Raw genomic sequence first — 24,052 nt, 5'->3', positions numbered from 1 at the left:
AGCTAAAGACCTCCAAACTTCGGGTGGTGTTCAGACTAACACAGCAACAATGCATAGAGAGCTACATGGAATGGGTTTCCATGGGCAAGCAACAGCATCCAAGCCTTACATCAGCAAGTGCACTGCAAAGCATCGGATGCAGTGGTGTAAACCATGCCGCCACTGGACTCTAGAGCAGTGTAGATGTGTTCTCTAGAGTGACGAATAACTCTTCTCTGTCTGGCAATCCTGTGAATGTGTCTGGGTTTGGCAGTTGCCAGGAGAACGGTACTTGCCTGATTGCATTGTGTCAAGTGTAACATTTGGTGGAGGGGGGATTATGGTGTGGGGTTGTTTTTCAGGGGTTGGGCTTGGCCCCTTGGTTCCAGTGAAAGGAACTCTTAAGGCGTCAGCATACCAAAATATGTTGGACAATTTCATGCTCCCAACTTTGTAAGAACAGTTTGGGGAAGGCCCCTTCCTGTTCCTGCATGACTGTGCACCAGTGCACAAAGCAGGTCCAAAAAGACATGGATGTTTGGGGTGGAGGAGCTTGACTGGCATGTACAGAGTCCTGACCTCAGCCCAATAGAACACCTTTGGGATGAATTAGAGCGGAGACTGTGAGCCAGGCCTTCTTGTCTGACATCAGTGCCTGACAAATGCACTTCTGGAAGAATGATCAAACATTCCCATAGACACACTCCTAAACCTTCCCAGAGGAGTTGAAACTATTATAGCTGCAAAGGGTGGGCCAACTCAATATTGAACCCTACGGACTAAGACTGGGATGCCATTAAAGTTCATGTGCGTGTAAAGGCAGGCGTCCCAATACGTTTGCCAATATCGTGTATATCACCTTGGAAATTAAATAACTAACAAAGTTCTGATTCAAAAGCAACCAATCTGAATAAAACGTTTCGAAAAGCACATCACCGCTACCTAGCTGGCAAATCTTTGGAAGCCACAGGCCCGTTCTCAACTGCCATCATGGATCTGGCACTCCTACACCTAACTGCTTGGTTCAATTTGCGTCAAGCACCTAGAGCTTCATAATTGCTGCTTCATTGCGCAGCTCTGTAAATCAACCCCATTGATTTAAAACATTCACAGTAATTAGCATTTTATACAGTACATTTAAAAAAATAAAAGATATAAATTTGACCAAAACCCAATAGTTTTGTTTGAGTACTTCTTTCTAGGTGTGAGTAGTATTGCACCCTGACATTCTATATGAAAACATGGAGGACTTTTGTAAATGACCCGAATCACACAATAAAGTATCTTTGGAAAGAGATTGTACGAATTTGACTTTCTGCTTTACAAGCAAAAAACATATCTGTAAAATTAAAAATTTGTACTGACATGATATCAAAACGGGTTTAGAGTAGAAATTATTTAGCTGGTCACAAATATGAAAAATACAAAGAGTACGCCCTTCCTTAACACTTGAGAAATTTAATGCTGCTAGTCTTGGTGTTCCAATGTTTTGATACAGAAAAGCAGAGACGTTTACCATGTTCCACTGTTTATTTAGAGTATGTTACTGTCATTCCTCTCATATTTCTTTAAAATTTTATCATTTTTTAAGTGCTGTGCTGAAGTGGACTCTCCCATAATTTAATGGGTGAATGCCTTTGCTAAATGAAGAACATACGCAGTGTTTAAAAAAAAACAGCAAGCTATTCCTGGAACAGCTGAGCAGTCAACATTCAAAGTATGACAGCCAACACACCGTGTCTGCAGTTCGGATACAGAATCTACCTTCCTTCTTAAAGAACAGGCCATGCAGTACAGAACCTCGCCTTGCTGGATGTATTGCTGTCAGGTTAAGCAGTGAGTGCCATATGGACTTTAGACAATATATACAGTCTAAACTTCATATTCCTTTTGCATTTAAATGCCATCTTGTGTTATTTTAATTATTTCTGTATAGTTAAAGAGATCTTCAGTCACATGCATTTATGTTTTAAGCATACACACAGGCTATTCAAATACGTATCCATGTTAATTAAGGACATTTACAATTCTAAAGTTCCATGGATTACTAGAGATTATGTGATGCTAGTTTGTAAATGATGCATGTGAGATCCTTCTAAAATGGAGCAGGTGGATGAAATAATCCTTGAGGTAGAAAAGAAATGCTTTCAAGTGGACAAATCTGCCCTGGCAGCAGAAAGTAGCTATTTTCAAACAATGTTTTATGGTGGATTCAAAGAAAGCTCTCTGCGCCAAATCCACCTTTATGGTATAAGTGAGGCCTGTTTTCAGGTTCTTCTGGATTTTGTAAAAACTGGTAACATTGAGCTGAACCAAGGAAATGTTACAGATCTCCTGGAAACAGCTGATTTCTTAGATCTAAGACAAGCCAAGCAGCTTTGCATTGGATACCTAGTACAAGAATTAAAAGTGACTAACTGTTTGGGTATGATGGCCTACTCTCAGCAATATGGCTGTACTGAGCTTTTTGATTCAGCTTTCCATGTTGCAGTCACTCATCTGTCGGAGCTTATGCAGGATTCTGAAGATGAATTTATTCAACTGGACAAGAATACCCTCGAAGATTTGCTGCAAACTGATGAACTGTATGTCCCTAATGAAGACCTTGTTTTCGATGCTGTGATGAAGTGGGTCATGGCAGAATCTGTAAGAGAGAAGGATTTTGAAGAATTAATCAGTCTGGTTAGACCTGCTTTTCTTAGTCTCACCTTTCTTGATGTTCTTGTAAAGCGCAGTCAGAGATCAAAAGAACGTGATGTCTATGCAACACTTTTACATATATTGGACACTAAACCTCCCAAGGCATGGAGTATCATGAATGAGATTATGTCTACAAGCAGAACCTTTGAGACCTTATATGTGCTCGGTGGCAAACATGAAAAAGAACAGCAAGAACTGTATGTCTACCTGCCAAAGACCGCCACGTGGAAACCCTGCTCACCCTTACAGCGCAGAAATCTCACACAGTATGCAGTCGCCACAGTAGGTAACACCTCTCTTACAACCTAAATTTGATCAATATTTCTATGATGTTATAAAAAATATGATGGTAAAGCCTATGTGGTATGTACATTTATATGAATACTTTTATATAGTTTTTGTTTCATTTTTGCCAGTTCTAAAGCTGATATGCAGTCCAGCAACTAAATACACTGCTAGAATACAAACATAACGTGCAGTTCACTTATGTATTTGAAGTAGGAATTTACCTGGACAATGATTTGTAACTTTGTTCAACCAACTTTGTGATCCAGACACTCTTATCAGAAAGCACAGATGGGTCCTTGACCCCAATTGCCAATGGAACAATGAAAGCAGCAGTAGGAAACCACTGATAAACCCGTCCATCTCTTCACTCTGCTCTGCAGCCTCTGCCTGTTCACTCTCGGCACTTGTGCTCTACAGTAGAGTCTGATTGGCTCCTAGTGCTGCTCCACTCTCTCCCAGTTTGAGTGCTTCTATACACAGGATAATAGGAGACTAAAATCAAAATGGTTTCAGATAATTACTCTTGTTTCATTTAAAACATATTTAAAGCCTAAGTGCAGACAAAATAAAAAAACCATAAATATCAGCACAAGGGACATAACTTACAATCAGTAGGATGTGTCCATTGTGCTGATATCTGATGATCCTCCTCCATCGATGCCCTACCCCTGCTGATGTAATCTTCCATTGCAGAGGGGGTTAAGAGGGGGAGGAATCGTGGGCACTGTCACAGGCTCTCATCAAGAGTGCCCTACTATGCAGTCCCTTTCCTTCCAGCTGCCCATTCATAGCACCCATACTACAGCTTCTATAAATGAAACATAATCTATGAATAGAGTATGGGAAGATGACAGAAACATCCACCCCCTCCATTCATAGATCCTGTTTCATTGGTAATATTAGTCTACCTACTCCATTCATAGATCCTGTTTCATTGGCAATTTTAGTCTACCACCTCCATTCCTTGATCCTTTTTCATTGGTAATATTAGTCTACCCCCTCCATTTATTGATCCTGTTTCATTGGTAATATTAGTCTACCCCCTCCATTCATTGATCCTGTTTCATTGGTAATATTAGTCTACCCCCTCCATTCATTGATCCTGTTTCATTGGTAATATTAGTCTACCCCCTCCATTCATAGATCCTGTTTCAATGGTAATTTTAGTCTGACCCCCTTCATTCATAGATCCTGTTTCATTGGTAATTTTAGTTTACCCCTCCATTCACTGATTCTATATCTTTGGTAATTTTAGTCTGCCCCTTCCATTCATTGCCACATGTGTTAGATCTATCTGCCATTATATAGTGGTTAGAATGTTAGAAAGGATCTGCATATGAACGTCACCTAATGCAGTAGATTTGCTTACAAATAAAACCTATGTACAGTGTAAAACATAAGGTGAAAAAATGGAAAAGCGAGCGCTACAGAAATGTGTCTATATAAGTCGCTAGAACACCAGTAAAAGGTAACCAACCAACCTTTCAGTAAACAAAATAGAAAAAAGAGAGGGATCGGTGCAGCGCTTGAATTTATGAGAGCATAAAGTGAGTACTCGATGTAAATGCCCTAAGCATATAGCAAAGGCAGCGAAAAAGAGAAAGCAATAAAAAAATATATAAAATGCAATCCGCTGTTCAGTTAGTAAAGCACACAATAGTCCAGATTCCCATATCAATTGCTATAAGGGGTGTGTTGTAGTTCAGAGGCAAAGGTCCTTAAAATAAATAAATAGGTTGCGCACTCACCAGAAGTGCGTATAAAATACGCATGTAGAGAGATATATAAATCTTCAAAACCTCTCTGTCAATAGGGTTCTGGTCAGGTCACACTCTACTCCATCCTCCGTCTCACCGTGATCAGCAATTACCGGGGTTCAGTATGGGCGACAGGATTCCCCTTGGTCCAACCAGGCACTGTGGAAGGTGGTGCTCTCAAAGAGAGCCCAATAAGGGACGCCACATAGTGTAATGTTGTATGAACAAATTTATTCTCAAGGTAGAGTAAAATAAAGGATGCTACTGACCATAAATAAGTTGGCCACATGTAGTGGCTAGATGTCCATGTGCTGTAGCCCCCCTGACGTGTTTCGTGCGATGCCCTGGACCCTTTGAGAACGCGCATCGCACGAAACACGTCAGGGGGCTACAGCACATGGACATCTAGCCACTACATGTGGCCAACTTATTTATGGTCAGTAGCATCCTTTATTTTACTCTACCTTGAGAATAAATTTGTTCATACAACATTACACTATGTGGCGTCCCTTATTGGGCTCTCTTTGAGAGCACCACCTTCCACAGTGCCTGGTTGGACCAAGGGGAATCCTGTCGCCCATACTGAACCCTGGTAATTGCTGATCACGGTGAGACGGAGGATGGAGTAGAGTGTGACCTGACCAGAACCCTATTGACCGAGAGGTTTTGAAGATTTATATATCTCTCTACATGCGTATTTTATACGCACTTCTGGTGAGTGCGCAATCTATTTATTTATTTTAAGGACCTTTGCCTCTGAACTACAACACACCCCTTACAGCAATTGACATGGGAATCTGGACTATTGTGTGCTTTACTAACTGAACAGCGGATTGCATTTTATATATTTTTTTATTGCTTTCTCTTTTTCGCTGCCTTTGCTATATGCTTAGGGCATTTACATCGAGTACTCACTTTATGCTCTCATAAATTCAAGCGCTGCACCGATCCCTCTCTTTTTTCTATTTAGTGTAAAAGCATAGCGCCTGTGTGGGACCACACATGGCAAAAAAATGAGTATTGTGGCAGAAGCTGCATTGCTGTATTATTATTTTTATTTATTGTTTATTTACCCAATGACAACTCTCGAACCTGCATATTCTTTATGAACAAGAACAATTTTTGCAATTCTGATATGGGTCTACGAATACATACAGCATATGTTCTTATTTATTTTTTTTGTGCAAAAATATTTTTATGTTTTATGCAGTCTTTAGGCATAACAAAACTAAAAATAATTTATCACATTTGAAATGACACTAAATTACAATTCCGGTTTACACCTATTAAAAAAAAATTACAATTCTGGTACAAAGGATTGCAAATTTATTTGCAAACAAAACATTTTTGTTTAATTTTGTTCATTTTTCTTAAACAACACTAAAAAATTTATGAGCAAAAGAAAAAAAAAAAGTTCATTGTGATGGAAGCGTAGGCAGGACAGAAAACACAAAGAAGATGGGGAACACACAAAGCTTTACAGAGACAACAAAATGACAGTCACTCAATGGGGAAATGGCAGGAAGGGTGATCTGTGCGCACACTAGGGACGGTTCCTGGTCTCGCCAATAGGGGGGTGACAGCTTGGAGGGGGCTAAAATACTTGTAGTCCAGCATGAAGGGCAGAGGAAGAGTCTCTGTGGTAGATTGTAATCCCACAAGGGGGCAGGGGTCATCACAGGAACAGTTCGGGTAAAACGGGATCGTCCCAGAAGCAGTTCAGGTAAAACAGCGGAAATCATGTGCCCACGGATCCAACAGGGTGTCTGGTCCCCCAGGGATAAGAAAGTAAGACACAGATACCTGTTGGAGGTCCGAGACAGGCGAGGGGTCTCAGGCATCCTGGCTTGTGTGGTCTCTCTCCTTTGGACTGGGGTCTTCGGCAGCAGGCGAACCATCTCCCCCCTAGGCTGGGGTCTCCGGCGACAGGCAGGCAATCCACCCCTGGACTGGGGTCTCGGGCAACAGGCAGGCGATCTACCCCCTCATTGGGGTCTCAGGCAACAGGCAGGCAATCTACCCCTGAACTGGGGTCTCGGGCAACAGACAGGCGATCTCCCCCCCTAGGCTTGGGGGGTCCCAGGCAGAGCATGATCACGAGGGTCCCGCCTCAGCTGGGCTCTCTCCGTGACTGCACAGTGGACTGGGATCTCAGACAACAGGCCAGCAATCTACCCCTCTACCCCTGGGGTCTCAGGTAACAGGCGGGCGATCTACCTCTGGACTGGGGTCTCGGGCAACAGGCAGGCAACCTACCCCTGGACTGGGGTCTCGGGCAACAGGCAGGCAATCTACCCCTGGACTGGGGTCTCGGGCAATAGGCAGGCAACCTATCCCTGAACTGGGGTCTCGGGCAACAGGCAGGTGATCTCTCCCCTAGGCTTGGGGGGTCCCAGGCAGAGGCTGGTCACGAGGGTCCCGCCTCAGCTGGGCTCCCTCCGTGACTGCAGAGCAAACTGGGGTCTCGGGCAACAGGCAGGCAATCTACCCCTGGACTGGGGTCTCGGGCAACAGGCGGGCAACCTACCCCTGGACTGGGGTCTCGGGCAACAGGCGGGCAATCTACCCCTGAACTGGGGTTTCAGGCAACAGGCAGGCGATCCCCCTCCGCTTGGGGGTGTCAGGTGGCTGGCAGGCAGCCTCCCCTTAGCTTGGGGGTCTCAGGTAGGGCAGGCCATCTCCCCCCTACGCTTGGGGTGTCCTCACCAGAGCCTGGCCATGAGGGTCCCTCCTCAGCTGGGCTCCCTCCGTGACTGCCCAGCGGCAAGGGACAGCAGCGGGAGTCATGGCCGTGGAGTCTGACCTTGGGTGAGGGGGCTCATGCAGAGCACGCAGCGGGGATGCCTGCGGAGGCCCGGTCCCCACCCGGACCTCCCACTACAGCAGTGGCCCCAGGGACAGCAGCGGGAGGAAGAGGCTGGCCTGCTCTCACGCCAGCCTTTTAAAGCTCCCCGGATGCCGGGGCAATGAGTCACGCCCCCTCAACTCGGGCCGCGCGGCCTTTGTCTCGTGTCCGCGCTGTGCCCGCCGGGGTGTGTGGAGACGCCTTGGAGGCCTGCCGCTGGGGTCTCCTGGCGGGGGGTCCCCTCCCCCCATCCTGCACAGCCTGGCTTCTGAGACTATATAGGATGAGGACGCGGCAAGGGGGGAGGAGGGGGGAGGGTGACGGCACACCATGACATTCATCAATAATTAAAAACAATCACTGATTACACTTAACTATAACTTTATTATGTTTTAAATACACATTGTTTAAAAAAAAGTTTTTTTTAATTTGTAGTACTGTTTTAAATGACATTATATGCAGATTAATCTATTGATCTGGACATGAACGAGACAGAGTAAGCATAAATAATCTTGTTACATCCTATTTCTCAATGACACTTCTCAGCATTCATTTTTTAGGGCATGCGCCGTATACCCAAAATTCTCAGCTGATAAAATCTCCCCTGTTGACCTTTAAAATCTAGAAATAATTCACAGCATTTTCATTCCTTAGGTAAGCTTTTGATAGGAAGCAAGGAAATAATTTGTCCACTTTTGCCCTGTAATACTGGTAATTCTAAACAGATGATGTATCTCTTGCTCAGTGTGGATTTTAAGGTGGAACTTTATGCAGACAATTTTGAATAGATTAAGGCAAGGTTAGGTCCCCTGTCTAGATATGAATGCTCACTGGGGGGTAGAGTTAGTTCTAATGACATCAAGTGAATTAATTATAAACTAAACTTTCTCCCCTCTGGAGTGCATTCACAATACCTTTCTTTGTAAAATCCCTAAGGAGCCTGTGACACTGTTATATGTTCCTAGTGGAACATTGCTGTACATGATGACGGGGAAACCCAAAACTCATGGGTTTCAGTAACATTTTGACTGCTGAAGCCAGATTGAAAAGTAGATGTGTTTATTATACAAACATGTAGGTAGACGTCCATGCAGGGAGAGCAGAACAATACAGTGTTGGATTCAAAGTAATGCTCTAACTGTCTTGGAAAGCTAATACAATTTATATGTTCTAAGATGGGTGGGAACCTAGCTATCTAAATCATTCTTTGAAGTTTTATTCTGGTTTCTGGTGGAGTTCTTTGAAATGTAAATGGACATTCACACAAATATGTTACTTCCCATAGCTCCTTTAGATAGCAGCTGGAGGTGTAGATAGCATTCTAACACAAGAAATACAGCTGTTACACAGTAAGACTTCTAACAACAAAATATACATTCAATATATATCCTCTTAATGAAAACTAAATGTTTGATATATAAAATGGCTGTTCCATGTTCCCTCACAGATCTATAAGATTTGATTTCTAAAAAATGCAGAAGAAAATTGGGTTCATGGCCTTGGTGTCACATGGACAGAAAGTGAGGGGAAAACATTTTAGTGAGGATACAGACATTAATAAAAAGCCATTTCCTTTCACAATGCAGGATGCTGAGATCTTTGCTGTGTCATATAGTAAATATTCTGTAAAACCGAATTGTTAAAAAATATGAATAAACGTTTTTCAATACTTAAAGTATCACTAAACCCACAACATGAAAACTATCAATTAATGATGTATTATATGCTGTTCATACTTACTCAGTTACTATGGTATTCATTTTCTGTTTTTTGCAAATAACCTGATTGATCCTGCTGTTTTTTTGTCTCCCCCTTCTGTCCATATCCCCACTTCAGTTTTGCAGAACAGTGCTGGCAGCTAGTGCACATGCTCAGTTTTCAGAGTATTTCTACCCTGAACATTCACTCCCTGATCACATCTGAGCATTCCATGTGACTATAGAGTCACACATCAGGGTTTATATACAGTGGTAAACAGGTGTGGACTGACAACTCATGGGGCCCCTGGACAATAGGGGATCATGGGGCCCCTGTGTCCCTGCCCACACTCAAAATACACCCAAAAAAGCCTATAAAAGGTACCAGAGGCATTTCATTGGTGCCCTACTCACCCCGGGCCCTCGGGCAGTACCGCCCCTGGTGGTAAATTATAGCTCACTCCCTCCTCCTCCATGCCTTCTAGGTAAATTCAATGGGGAGAGGGATATTGCATATTGACTGATGGAGGCTTCACCCCCTATTATTCTAAGGCACAAGCTAGAGGGGCGTGACACAGTCTGTGACTGTCAGAAATCCACCCACATTGTGTTATTGCCAAAAAAATAATAAAGATTGTATTTCAAATATATATTTGTATTACAATTGAAAAACGTTTATCAGTATTAATTATTTATTTTTACACTGTATCCCAAACGCAGCTTTTTTTATTTTGAACATGTGACCACCAGCAGAGGACTAGAAGCTCCTCCTGCCACTGTTTACCTGCAGACAAGCTGAGTAAGAGCTGGGTCATGTGACAGCTGTATATTCATTAGCAAAAACGGTACTAAGATTTTTTAAAATAAAATAATTCCAGTGCCATCATCCGTATACAGAAATGTAAAATAAGCAGTGTGTGATTAGCATCACTTTATTTTTTTTTAATTACCTGTTTATCATTTCAGGTAATTTACTAACAGTGACTGGTGGATACTTTCGTGGAGATTTTGTATGGTATAGCATAGACTGGGTTCTCATATATGACTCTTCCAACAACTGCTGGAAAGAAGGACCACCTATGAAGATGTCCAGGAACTGCCATAGTGCTGTAGGGGTTGGACACTACCTTTATGTTATAGGAGGAAGCACAGATGAGGGTGTTACTGCAGATGTCGAGAAGCTGGACCTGGCAGAAATGACTTGGGAAGCTCATAGCCCTCTTATCAGACCTGTTGAAAGAGCTGCAGCTGCCAGTGTGGATGATAAGCTGTATGTAATCTGTGGCCGTGATGAGAATGGTGATGTGTACAGCGGAGTGCAGAGGCTAAACACAGAGACTGGTGTGTGGGATATAATTACATACTCTCCTATGCCAAGGTATGCTGATGAAACAAACTAATGTCTCTTACCAGTTTTAATACACCTGCTATCTGCTTTTTATACATTCTGAACCTTATTTATAGTTTTAGACCTGGGAAGGGTTACATCATGGGTTAGCGACCTTAAAGAGGTGGAGATCTACCTGAACAACATGGGAGAAGTCAAAGATCACCGGGCGCAGTGTCGCCTCCTCACACCGGATTTAAACCTCTAATTGCTCTACTACTGCGTCACAATTGTGTGCACTGTACAGCAACCATGGGCTTAAATATATATATCGCCTCCTCACCACCTGTCAAACACACTGGGATTACTTTTCAGAGGAGCAGCAGTGCCGGCTGCACTTGTGAATGAGCCATTAGTTGCATTTGGCAGCAGCACCCACAGGCCTTGTTCACATGTACAATTGGGAGAGTTGTAAAACCTTGAGGTTGAGTTGTGTTTTTACTGCCCCAATCCCTACTCCATTTAGCTGCTGATGCAGCAGCCAAAGGTGTACACATACCACAGCAGGAATGAAACCCCTTGTTGCTTTTGGTGGGTGCTACTGCCTGCCAGTTGTGCCCCATTCAAGTAAATAGGGCATGCTTCTGCGGGTTCCAAGGGGTTGAAGCGGGTGGTGAGAAAGCAACATAATGCTGTCTGCTTTAACCCCTTGTTTGCTGTACTGCACAAGGTTGCAGGGCTCTTGCAGAGCGACTTCATTCACTTGATTGGGTCACACTTGGCGGGTGCTACACCCACCAACCATGACAGGGCGTATAACTCCTTCTGCGGCTAAGACATGTGTACACCAGTGGTCACTGCAGCTAAAGGGGGTGTGGTTGAGACAGGGGTGGTAAAAACACACCTTAACGATGGGGTTTTACCACCACCAAACTGCAAATGTAAATGAACCCTAACTGTTCTGAGCCCCCTATGACGCTGCTTCACACAGATGTGCTGCAGTTTACCTGCACTGCGTGTGCAGTGCAGTGCATCAGCAACTTTCCTGGGTTAGCTGCCTTTAGCCATAGACTTCTATTATATCCTGCAGGAGTGGTGCACTTTCTGAAAGCGCACCAAAACTCTTGCATTGAGGACCACAAACCCTCAGGATATAATAGAAGTCTACGGCTAAGCGCAGCAAAGCCGCAGGTACAGTTCACTGCATCCATGGTATGGGTAAATCGCAGCACATTCTCATACCATCAAATACTGATTCATTCATTGAACAGACCAGAGGCAAAGTGGTGATAAAGGAAATAATTATGTCCGCTCCTTGGTTATGCAGTTTGACAGAGATATGTGACTCACAATATTGGCCGCATAGAATTATAAATCCTGTACATATACTTGTAAACTGTGTATTTAGCTGTTTGCCTGGAGTTCTGCTTCAACTGGAACAAATCAATTTATCTTAACAAAGAAACTGGATAACTATCTCCTCCTTTAGGGTTAATGCCCATGGGCAAACAATTTGCTAAGTACAAATCCATAATTTATACAGATATGAAAGCAGCAGTACTATATGCTATGGCCCCATACACACTGCTCCATTTTGCTTTGCAGCATTTAGCTGGGTAAGGGCTTATGCACATAGGCTTCCAATTTGCTGCATACAGATCTGTATTGTATACCGATTTCATTGCAGCTGCATTGTAAGCTATGCTCCATATATACTGCTCCATTTAGTCCACAGAGTTTAGGTGCCTAAACCAAAACTCAAAAAATCTGTGTTCATGTCTTTCATCTGGACCATATTTTATGGAGTATACATGTAAATGTTTCAGTGAAAGTAAACAGAATATGTAGACCCAATAGCCCATTGCTGCTGCTCGGCGCTGAAATGTACATTTTAACGTGCAGATAGCGGTGCACTGTCATTAAGTATGCTAACTATTGTTGAATGTGTCATTTATGAAGCGGCTGCACAGCGGCAGAATGAACTTTATCCTCAAGATTCAGAGTCAAAAGTCATCCTGGGCATGCACCACCACTACATTGATCACTCATTTAGGGGAAACAGTTAAACACAACCAGTGTGTAATCAGTGGCAGAGGCAATGCTGGTTACCCATTGTTGATATATCTTGAGATATATATATATATATATATATATATATATATATATATACAGTTGCAAGAAAAAGTATGTGAACCCCTTGGGATTACGTGGAGTTTTGCATGAATTGGGCATAAAATGTGCTCTGAACGTCATCTAAGTCACAACAATAGAAGAACACAGTCTGCTGAACATAATACTACACAAACATTAGATGTTGCCATGGTTTCATTGCACATAACATGTAAACATTCACAGTGCAGGGAGGAAAAAGTATGTGAACCTTTGGACTTAATAACTGGTTGACCCTCCTTTGGCAGCAATAACCTCAACCAAACGTTTCCTGTAGTTACAGATCAGACCTGCACAACGATCTGGAGTCATTTTGGACCACTCCTCTTCACAAAACTGTTTCAGTGTAGCAATATTCTTGGGATGTCTGGTGTGAATCGCTCTCTTAAGGTCATGCCACAGCATTTCAATCGGGTTGAGGTCAGGACTCTGACTGGGCCACTCCAGAAGGCGTATTCTGTGCTGTTGCAGCCATTGTTTTGTTGAATTACTTGTATGCATTGGGTAATTGTCCTGTTGCATCACCCATCCTTTGCGGAGCTTCAGTTGGCGGACAGATGGTCGTACATTTTCCTACAAAATGTCTTGATAAACTCTGGAATTCATTTTCCCATCAATGACAACAATCCGTCCAGGCCCTGAGGCAGCAAAGCAGCCCCAAACCATGATGCTCCCTCCGCCATGTTTTACAGTGGGGATGAGGTTTTGATGTTGGTGTGCTGTGCCTTTTTTTCTTCACACATAGTGTTGTGTGTTCTTCCCAAACAACTCAATCTTGGTTTCATCTGTCCACAGTATATTTTGCCAGTAGTGCTGTGGAACATCCAGGTGCTCTTTTGCAAACTTCAAACGTGCTGCAATATTCTTTTTGGACAGCAATGGCTTCCTCCGTGGTGTCCTCCCATGTACTCCATTCTTGTTTAATGTTTTCCTTATTGTAGATGTGTCAACAAAAATGTTAGCATGTGCCAGAGATTTCTGTAGGTCTTTAGCTGACACTCTGGGATTCTTCTTTACCTCATGCAGCATTCTGTGCTGTGCTCTTGCAGTCATTTTTACAGGACGACCACGCCTAGGGAGAGTAGCAACAGTGCTAAACTTTCTCCATTTGTAGACAGTCTGTCTTACCGTGGACACATGAACATCAAGGCTTTTGGAGATACTTTTGTAACCCTTTCCAGCTTCATGCAAGTCAACAATTCTTGATCGTAGGTCTTCTGAGAGCTCTTTTCTGCGAGGCATGGTTCACATCAGACAGTGCTTCTTGAAAGCAGTAAACCCAAAACAGGTGTGTGTTTATTAAGGGCAGGACAGCTGTCAGCAACACATCCAATATCATCACACTGATTGGAGTCAAGGTTGTCTCACTCCTGGCTCCAATTAGCTCTGGGAGAAGTCATTAAGCTAGGGCCTCACATAGTTTTTCCTCCCTGCACTGTGAATGTTTACATGTTATGTGCAATTAAACCATGGCAACATCTAATGTTTGTGTAGTATTATGTTTAGCAGACTGTGTTCTTCTATTGTTGTGACTTAGATGACGTTCAGAGCACATTTTATGCCCAATTCATGCAAAACTCCACGTAATCCCAAAGAGGTTCACATACTTTTTCTTGCAACTGTATATATATATATTGTATTCATAGTTACATAGTTAGTCTGGCTGAAAAAAGACAAAAGTCCATCCAGTTCAACTATTAGAAAAAAAAACCATTATACTCCTATACCCACAGTTGATCCAAAGGAAGGCAAAAAAAACCCAGCAAAGAAAGATCCAATTTTCTCCTGCAGGGAAAAACATTCCTTCCTGATCCCCCGAGAGGCAATCAGATATTCCCTGGATCAACTTTCATAAAATATTCAGACCCCCTTCACTTTTTTCAATTTTGTTGTGTTGCAGCCTGATACTACAGTTGTTTAAATTCATTTTTTTTCTCATGAATCTACACTCAGTACCCCATAATGTCAAAGTGAAAACAGAATTTTAGAAAAGTTTGCAAATGTATGAAAAAGGAATAACTGAAATTGGCACATTGGCATAAGTTTTCAGACCCATTGAAACAACATTTGAAATTTAGCTCAGGTGCCTCTGGTTTCTCTTGATCGCTGCTGAGATGTTTCTACACCTTGATTGGAGTCCACCTGTGGTAAATTAAATTGATTGGGCATTATTTGGAAAGGCACACTCTTTTCTATAAAAGGCCTCACAGCTGACAATGCATACTATTTCTGAGCAAAAGCCACGAGGTCAAAGGAACTGCCTGCAAAGTTCAGAAACAGGATTATTGCAAGGTACAGATCTGGGGAAGGCTACAAAAACTTACCAAGACTTTATTGTGTTACCAAGAGCACAGTGGCCTCCATAATTCTCAAATGGAAGACATTTGGCACATTCAGGACTCTTCCAAGAGCTGTTTGCCTGGCCAAACTGAGCAAGGGCCTTATTAGGAAAGGTGGCCAAGAACCCAATAGTCACTCTGACTGAGCTCCAGACATTTAGTGTGGGGATGGGACAAAGTTCCCAAAAGGACAACCATCGCTGCGGCTTTCAACCAATCTGGGCTGTATGGCAGAGTGGCTAGATGGAAGACTTTCCTCAGTGCAAAACACATGAAAGCCTGCTTGGGGCTGTAAGGAACAAGATTCTCTGGTCTGATGAAACCAGGATTGAACTGTTTAGCCTCAATTCTAAATGTAATGGCTGGAGGAAACCAAGCACTGCTCATCACCTGCCCAATACCATCCCAGCAGTGGCAGCATAATGCTGTTGGGGTGTTTTTCAACAGCAGAGATTGGTAGACCGGTCAGGTTTAGGGAAAGCTGAATGGAGCAAGGTACAGAGATATCCTCATGAAAACCTGTTCCACAGTACTCAGGACCTCAAACTGGGCCAAAGGTTCACCTTTCCACATGACAATGATTCTAAGCACACAGTCAAGAGAACACAGAACTGGCTTATGGACAACTATTTGAATGTCCTAGAGGGGGCCTAGCCAGAGCCGTGACTTGAACCCTATTGAAATCTCTGTAGAGAACAGAAAATGGCTGTCCACCAACGGTCCCCATTCAAAACTTGTCATGTCATACCCAAAACGACACAAGGCTGTAATTACTGCCAAAGGGGCTTCAACAAAGTACTGAGTAAAGGGTCTGAATATTTAAGTATATGTGATTTTCAGTTTTGACTTTTAATAAATTAACAAACATTTCTAAAATTCTGTTCTCGCTTTGCTATTATGGGGTATAGAGTGTAGTATAATGAGAAAAAAAGAATTTCAACAACTGTAGTATCAGGCTGCAACATAACAAAATTGAAAAAAAATTAAGGGGATCTGAATACTTTAAGAATGCACTGTGTTTGTATATGTATATATATATATATATATATATGGCCCATGTTTGATGCACACATGAAAACACAAGCACACATGCGTATAGCTAGCAAGATCCTGCTATACACAATACGCTCATGTTCATGTGTCCTTTTAAATTACCTATAGGGTAGATAACTACATATGAAAGTAGCAATGATGACAAACACAGTGTCAAATATCAAACAAGCAGGAGGTACACCATGCAGTGCTTCAGGGTAAAATATTGGAAAACCCTAGGCTCTACATTGTATTTGCATTCATAGGATACTTCCCCATGGTCCTGCATTCAGTACACTGAAATACTGGAAGGCTAGATATAATGGAACAAAGCTTGTGTTTGGATGAGATCTGCCATCATGAAAATCATTCCTAGCTTATTATGACATTTGTTACATAATTTGTCATATGTGCAGCAAAAATGATTAAGTGGCTCAATGTGAACTTACCGGACACCAGGTTCCTTCTTCAACCTTATTAACAGATTAAAACTAGCCGAATTCCAGGTTTAGTTTTGCTTTAAATTGTCTGTTTGGGTCAAGCTGGCCTAAACAAGCTATTTCCATTACATGACTTTGCGGCCACTGTGTGTTGTAATATATATATATATATATATATATATATATATAGTAACATGCAGTGCTGTGTTCTGGACACAGTATGGGTGATTTCCCACCTGTTGCCAGATCTAAATTGAGTTGGGCTGAATACCTCTCCACCATTCAGGAGAAGCCTTGCATTTTTATTATTGATTACAAGGCTTCCTCTGATTGGTCGAGGTTGAGCGACAGGCAGATGATGACACAATTTTCATTTCAGAATCACAAATGGGATTCTGTTGTTTTATGTTATGAGTTTTTCAGTTTTTGTCTGTGATGTGGCATCATTGACTGTTTGTGGATGGCAACATTGATAAAATAAATTTGTTTGTTCTTGGGGGTTAAACTTATATGGATATAGCTTGAATCTTTGTTGTACACAATAGATAATTTAATTTTTTTGGGTGAAAGTGGGTACATATGAGGTAAGATGGGTGGCCTGGCTGCATTGCTCTATTTTGAATGTAAATCATGGTATCTAGGAAAATAATGTGTGAAGCTGAATAGTCAAGATACACTTATGGTACGGTTAAAAGTTTTTTATGAAATGAGATTAATTCTTCCTTTGATACTGTCTGGAATTATTTGACACTATCTATATTAAAGAAGTAGACTCAAACTTACTGGATGTGGCAAGTGTAAAGGACATTTTATCTGTCACTATGCCAGAAGAAAGAACCTAATGTTCAAAAAGCTTGTATTTTTAAATATGAACAGAACATGCAGCGGTATTGGAAATCAGTAATACATGTAAAAATAATACATAATAAAAAGAGTGATAAGGCGACCACCGCTAAGTGATGGCCCATCTAAACGTTCACAAATTGGAATGGCATAAATATCTCCAACGAGAGTGTTCTTGTGGTACACAGTGCACAATTTCAAAATGAAGTGCTGAAAAAATTGGTGACTTCCGTGACCATATTCCTCCCACCGAAATGAGTGTAGATTGCACTAACCAGAAAGCACAATGATAATGCGCATTTGAGTATTAACCAACTCCTGGTCATCCGTCTACTAAAGCTGGATCCCTGGGAGGGTCATCAGGCTAGCATCAGCTGGGCAAAGTATCCTAACCACAGGATCTCCAGATGTCAGCGGGTGTGCACTTGTCTCACCAGCAGGGGGAGATTAACCGTTCCCAGTGTGGCCACCAGATGGTCCCCAAACAAGCCTTAAAAGAGGGGGGGCTCGCAAAAAACGAGCCAGAGCAACAAGAAGATCCAATAGTGTAGTACTTTAATTAGCCACAGGAGTAAAAGAACAAGACAATAAGTGTGCTACTCACATAATATGGTAAACAGCTGTATACAGGGAATTCCAAGAATCATCCAAAAAGGCAATGGCCGCCGGCTGTCCACAGGGGCCGTGCGGTGTGCGTCACAGGGTGTCGGTGGGAGGAATATGGTCACGGAAGTCACCAATTTTTTCACCACTTCATTTTGAAATTGTGAACTGTGTACCACAAGAACACTCTCGTTGGAGATATTTATGCCATTCCAATTTGTGAATGTTTAGATGGGCCATCACTTAGCAGTGGTCGCCTTATCACTCTTTTTATTATGTATTATTTTTACATGTATTACTGATTTCCAATAGCGCTGCATGTTCTGTTCATATTTATATTTTGGAGGCTTTTGGTGTTTGCCTTTCATGCGTGTCGCTTTCTGTACTTTGTCCAGCGCTCGTTTCATTTCTGTCTTGTATTTTTAAATATTTTATTTGGCAACTAAAAGGTATCACTTTGTCAATACTTTTTTTTGTCTTACAGTGGATATAAAAAGTCTACACACCCCTGTTAAAATGTATTTTGTTTTTTTTATTTTTACTTTCCTCCACCTAAAAGATTTCAGTTTGTTGTTCAACTGAATTGTACAGTTTATAGGTTACATTAAAAGTGAAAAAAGTTCTGAAATTATTTATCTTTGTCTCATTTTTTTACATCACAGAAACCTGACATTTTAACAGGGGTGTGTAGACTTTTTATATCCACTGTATGTTGGCTTATACTGTATAAAGCACCATACACATGGGTTGAATATTGGCTGAATTCAGCAGGTCCAGTAGATTCCGGTCGAAATTTTGCCCATGTGCACTGGTCCTTCTTTAACAGAAGCCGATCTCACGGCCAGCTTCTGTTGAACAGGATTGCTGGAAAACCATCAGCCGATTAGCAATGGCTGAGAGCTCTGACCGGAGTGTTCTGGCGGAGGGCGATCTCCCTGTCAGAAAACAATAGCTTAGCGGGGAGATTGCTGTACTAAAATTGCATTGTTATTACTGCAACCTATTCTTTTCTTTTGTTCAGCCCGCCCTGGCCTCTCTGCTGCATAAAATTCACCAATTGGCAGAAACACCTAATCCCAAGCCTACAAATCTGCGGTCCAGGTTTTCCCAAATCTTTACATTACTGTCTAATCTTGTACATCCTGATTATACAGAAATAAATTATTTATACCTCTGGTACAGCCCTCAGTAGTCTACAGGAGGCATCACACTCAAGGAAATTGAGTTGAGAAAGTTTTCAAGAATGAGATTGTGCATTAGATAGTAACTGACTACAACCATACCTTTTTAACAATAGGAACATTATGTTTAGCGTGCATTAAGGATAACTTTTTAACTTTAGTATATTTAATTCACTAAACGATTTTGATTATTGCTTGGAGTTGCAACCTAACTAAACATGACAATATTTTAGGTATGATCTCTGTGCTACGGTGCTTAATGGAGTCCTATATACCATTGGGGGCAAGGCTCTGAGGTTTGACCTTCGTACTGAGAAGTGGTCAGTTATTGAGGAAGAGTGTCTTGACCGCAAGTTCTACATGGGATGCTGCTCCGCCAATGGAAGAATGTATTTCCTGGGACAAAGAAGAGCAAGTATAACTAGTGATATTCCCAACTTTGTCTTGTTTGACCCTTATTTGGACTTCTGTCAGGTGGTCGATACCAATCTTCCCTGCCCTCTTCCTATCAGGGGCTGTGTGACCATGAGACGCTATGATGTTTGGCCTTGAAGATCAACAGTCCAATAGATAGCTAAATATTGTTTTGAAACCTGGCCTGTTGCTGGAATATATAACTATGAAATGTTTTTTCTAATAACAATAATTTTAAATGTTTAAAATACATTGTAATAATGTTATATACAGAGTAACAATTGATAGATGTACTGGGCTTTTGAGATATCACACTCAGTACAATCCATCACCCATCTCACTCCTAATATGTATGTGTACAAAAATAGATGTAATAAATCAAAGACTCTCTGTTTTTATCAGGAAATATACTGGCTTTACATACAGTTCCTTTCTTTATTATAGTTGAAACTAAAAAAAATTAAATACCAGTACTTTTCTTTTTTTTTTTTTTGTTTCTAGTCAGGTAAATTGGAAATTTTCCTAGGGTTAATGCATATTTTATTGTAAGTACTGTGTTTCTTTTTGTTTAAAGAATAGCTTCATATTTAAGATATGAATGGCTTAAGCCTTAATTTATGCATGACTGAATGAGTAAGAACAGTGATTCATCTCCCGCCTACTGTGTACAGACAGATCCCTGCAAAGGTTCAATTAGAAATAAGCAACATAAAGGCAAACAGCTTCTGTTCTGTTAGAAAACCCATAGTGCTCTGCAAATTCTATGTCCTAGTTGTAAGATATGTTAAATGCTTAGCCCTGGATCACATATATGCGGTGTACATGCAGCTACATTGCTCATGCACAGCAGCCCATTGTTTTGAATGGGCTGCTATATCCACTGAAATCACAAGGAAAAGGTCCTTGCAGCTTTTCAGAAAATGTAGCCACAGGGAAACAGCATTGTGCTGTGCAGTTCCCAGTGCAAGGAAACTGCATCTCCTGAGCCGCACCGCGTTTTTCTGTGTGGGTGGTTGCTGCTGCGGGAAGACGTTTGGTCCCACAGTGGCAACCACCCGCACAAGTGTGAACCTAGCCTTACTGTATTTGTAAGGTAAATAAAACTTATAGCCTAAAACACAAATGTAAATAAAAATTGTTCTAGTTTCCCTTTGAATCATAAAAATAATACTAAGGTGTTTATTTAAGACAGGATGCATTGTGAAATATAGCAGTAGGTCCAGCTGGGCATTTATGGGCTTCAAGCTTTGCAGCAGAAATTTCTACCTGCTGAGCTGTAACCATATCACACTCAATACACAGCACCAATGGTGAAAGTTAGTGACTGTTCTTATGTAAAGGTACACAGGAGAGACGTATTACACAAACATTATAGACTAGTCACCAATGTAGTGACAAAAGAAAGAAGTGTATGATTTCAATGCACAATTTATGTTTGTTTAGCCCCTGTATGTATAAAAAGAATGAAACCCCATTTTTGCAGTAGAAGCAGATGCAAACTATAGGTAAATTAGTTTCAGCTGCTCCTTAAGTGCCCCAAAGTTTTTTCTCAGTATTTCCCTCTGCTGCAACAGATTTGGTAATCCTTGGCCAGAGACAAATATCAAATCCTCTCTTAATATCTGAATATGTAATGTATTGAAATATAATATTAGATGTGTGAATCCAATGTTGTTTATACAGTGCACATGCTGTGACAAAGACCTGATGTTGATACACATGCATTCCAGTGCTGTGATTTCCACCTTTTTTACCATCTAGTTATGTTGTGGAAAAACTGTAGCAGTGAACATTTCAAACATTTTCCAGCACTCCAACTAGGCAGAATATAACATCTATCCTTAAATAGTTTTAAGTTTTTTGTTCTGCCTAGTTGGAATGATTTATATGATGAAGAAAATAAAGAGCATTCAAGATTCCAATGGAGTCAGCAGCACATGCACTGTAAAGGAACCCAAAGACCTTAAATAACATAAAAAATCAATAAGTGCAGTGCTAAAAAATTAGTGATAAACGTGATGAAGTAAATAAATAAATACAAAAAATGAAGTCCTTCGTTATGATAAGAAGCACAATAAATTGCATGCAACTACAAAGGTCAATAAACAGAAAAAAGTTCATATAATGGTGAAAATCTGACACCGGTCAGAAAATGGTGCTGCGTGAAGATCCCGTTGCCCAAGTGATATCAGAAGAATTTCATGTGATAATACTCCATTAAGATCGTGCAGGGGAAATGGTAAAAAATTTGCACTCACCAGATGCGCATAATAAATGCACAATTAGTAGAATTATATGATGGTTGTAACATCTGCCAGAAGCCCCCTTTAAGATGGACCAAGTGTGCAGCATGGACTGCCTCCTCTGGACCTGGGGCTGCCCTGCAGCCATTCTCCGGATAGGATCCTGAAAGTTATATAGCTCAATGCAGAGCCAAGAAAGAGGGTGCCCATACTGTAGTAATTAAATATTTATTCTGGTAAAAACATATTTGTCATCCACATGGAGAAAATCAATAAAATAGCAGAGCTGCAAAGCATAACACTGACCAGCCACTTTCTAAGATGGCCACTGGACCTTTGTGAGGTTCCTGCGGCGTGACATCACGGCGTATTGCTCCTCCTTGACGTGTTTCGTGCGAACGCACGTTATCAAAAGGGGTGTGCCTGAGAACCTTTTTCTGTTTATTGACTTTTGTAGTTGCACGCAATTTATTGTGCTTCTTATTATAACAAAGGACTTAATTTTCATCTATTTTATCACAAATTTTTTAGCACTGCAGAGGATACCCATGAATAAATTGTAGCAAGAGATCTTCAGATCAAAAGTTTATTAAGTGAGTGGTAAAATGGACAGCTTTGAAGATAATAAGCCCCAATCGGTTTCTATCTGCACTAAAACATGGGATGGAAGTTTAAATGGCAGATTTGATGGGGAGAGAAAGAGGAAAAATGGAGAAAAATCAAGGTGGTATAAAAAATAAAAAAATAAAAAATCATTAAACGTAAGAAAAGGCTGCAGAAAAAAAGTGATCTGAACCTCTTCGCACCGGCGTCTCCTGGCCCTTTTAGAGTTTCAGAAGCCGGGAGGCAGGGTGGGGTTTTAGGGTTATGTGACCGCCGCGATTCGCTGTCACGGCGGTCACATGATCAGAAAAGGTTGCAATCGAAAGGGTAGATCGGGACCTTTCCGGGAGTCACGGACATATGTGCTGGGAGTGCGCAGGGAGCGCGCTCTCAGCACATATGTACTTTCTAATTGCACGCAAATATGCGGCCGCTCGGCGTCAAGGCCCAGATGCCGAGAGGCAGCATATTTGCATGTGATTAGCGTCAAGGGGTTAAATAGAGGAAGGTACAGGAGCAGAGCAGACACGCAAGACAAGATTAGAATCTGATTGCTTGCTCTTAGGGCAATCAACAGGGGGGAGGAGCCAAGAGCATCAGAGGTTGGACCCGAGAACAGAAGGATCGGGGCTGCTCTGTGCAAAACCACTGCACAGAGCAGGTAAGCATGACTTGTTTGGTTTTTTTTTTAATCAGAACCTTTAGTATTACTTTAACCTTTGGAAAAGCTTACATCTTACTGTACCATTTGGAGACCCTCTTCAACACAGGCTCCTTGTATTAATTCAGTAACATGTTGCATTAACATTAGGATGGAATATCTACTATTAGATTCCCATATCTAACATATAATACAAGGAAGTTAAACTCAGAAGTAATGTAAAAGTTTGTTTTTGTATTTAGTTCCACTTTGTAAGCATAGAAAGAGAAATTGGTTTACAAAAGTAAAACTTGACTGAAGCATTACAAATTCATCTGAATTCCAAATATAAAAGGCCTAATGAGTCACCCTTACAGTTTACATGGAGTTGTAGTACTTTTCAAAAGCAATAGCCATGCTTCAGGAGCACACTGTATGGATCAGTTAGTGACACACCAAAGACCTCCTTAGCATCCAAGACAAATCTTAGATGGGGAACACTGGCGCATGAAAAGTTAGGTAGGTGCTTTAACCTGTGACAAAGAAGTATGCTACATACTAAAGTTTGGCCTTATTTTTTTTTTGGTATAGTAAACTGGCCTGACAAAGTCTACCGTATGTAAACTGTCATGTAGTTGTAATATGTATCTATTTGTGCGAATAAAACCAGCACTGATTTTGACTTTGTCAACTACATTGACCAATCGTCTGGCTTGAACCACCATGGGCAAATACGTTTGTCAAAGACAGGACTCCACAGGTAATTTAATCAGGTTGGCAGGTGAGCCTACAGGCCTTAGTTAGTAACTGTTCAACTGTGTTCATAAAGGGCCCAAAGGTGTTTAGAAATGTAGTTAGTATTTTCTTATTTTATAAAGTGAGTCAATTAGTAAAGTAGCAAGTTAATTCTGGAATTCTTCAAATATTTTAGGCCATTAAGTTAAAAGCATTT

At 41.4% G+C, this 24,052-nt stretch overlaps 1 protein-coding gene across 1 annotated transcript; it reads left to right on the top strand.

Annotated features, from left to right (window-relative positions):
• The first annotated feature begins 1,821 nt into the window (after positions 1-1,821).
• LOC149473604 (kelch-like protein 23) lies at positions 1,822-23,782 on the top strand. Its single transcript, XM_089675616.1, has 3 exons — positions 1,822-2,965; positions 10,233-10,644; positions 19,434-23,782. Exons 1-3 carry the CDS (start codon positions 2,080-2,082, stop codon positions 19,750-19,752), a joined length of 1,617 nt encoding a protein of 538 aa, XP_089531742.1. The 5' UTR covers positions 1,822-2,079; the 3' UTR covers positions 19,753-23,782.
• Positions 23,783-24,052: the final 270 nt, after the last annotated feature.

Source organism: Staurois parvus, unplaced genomic scaffold, assembly GCF_062004578.1.
Source record: "Staurois parvus isolate SC_StPar_1 unplaced genomic scaffold, SC_StPar_1.0 ptg000013l, whole genome shotgun sequence".
NCBI classification, from domain to species: Eukaryota; Metazoa; Chordata; class Amphibia; order Anura; family Ranidae; genus Staurois; species Staurois parvus.
The sequence above is the reverse complement of the archived record's forward strand: the minus strand, read 5'-3'. Positions and strand labels throughout refer to the sequence as shown.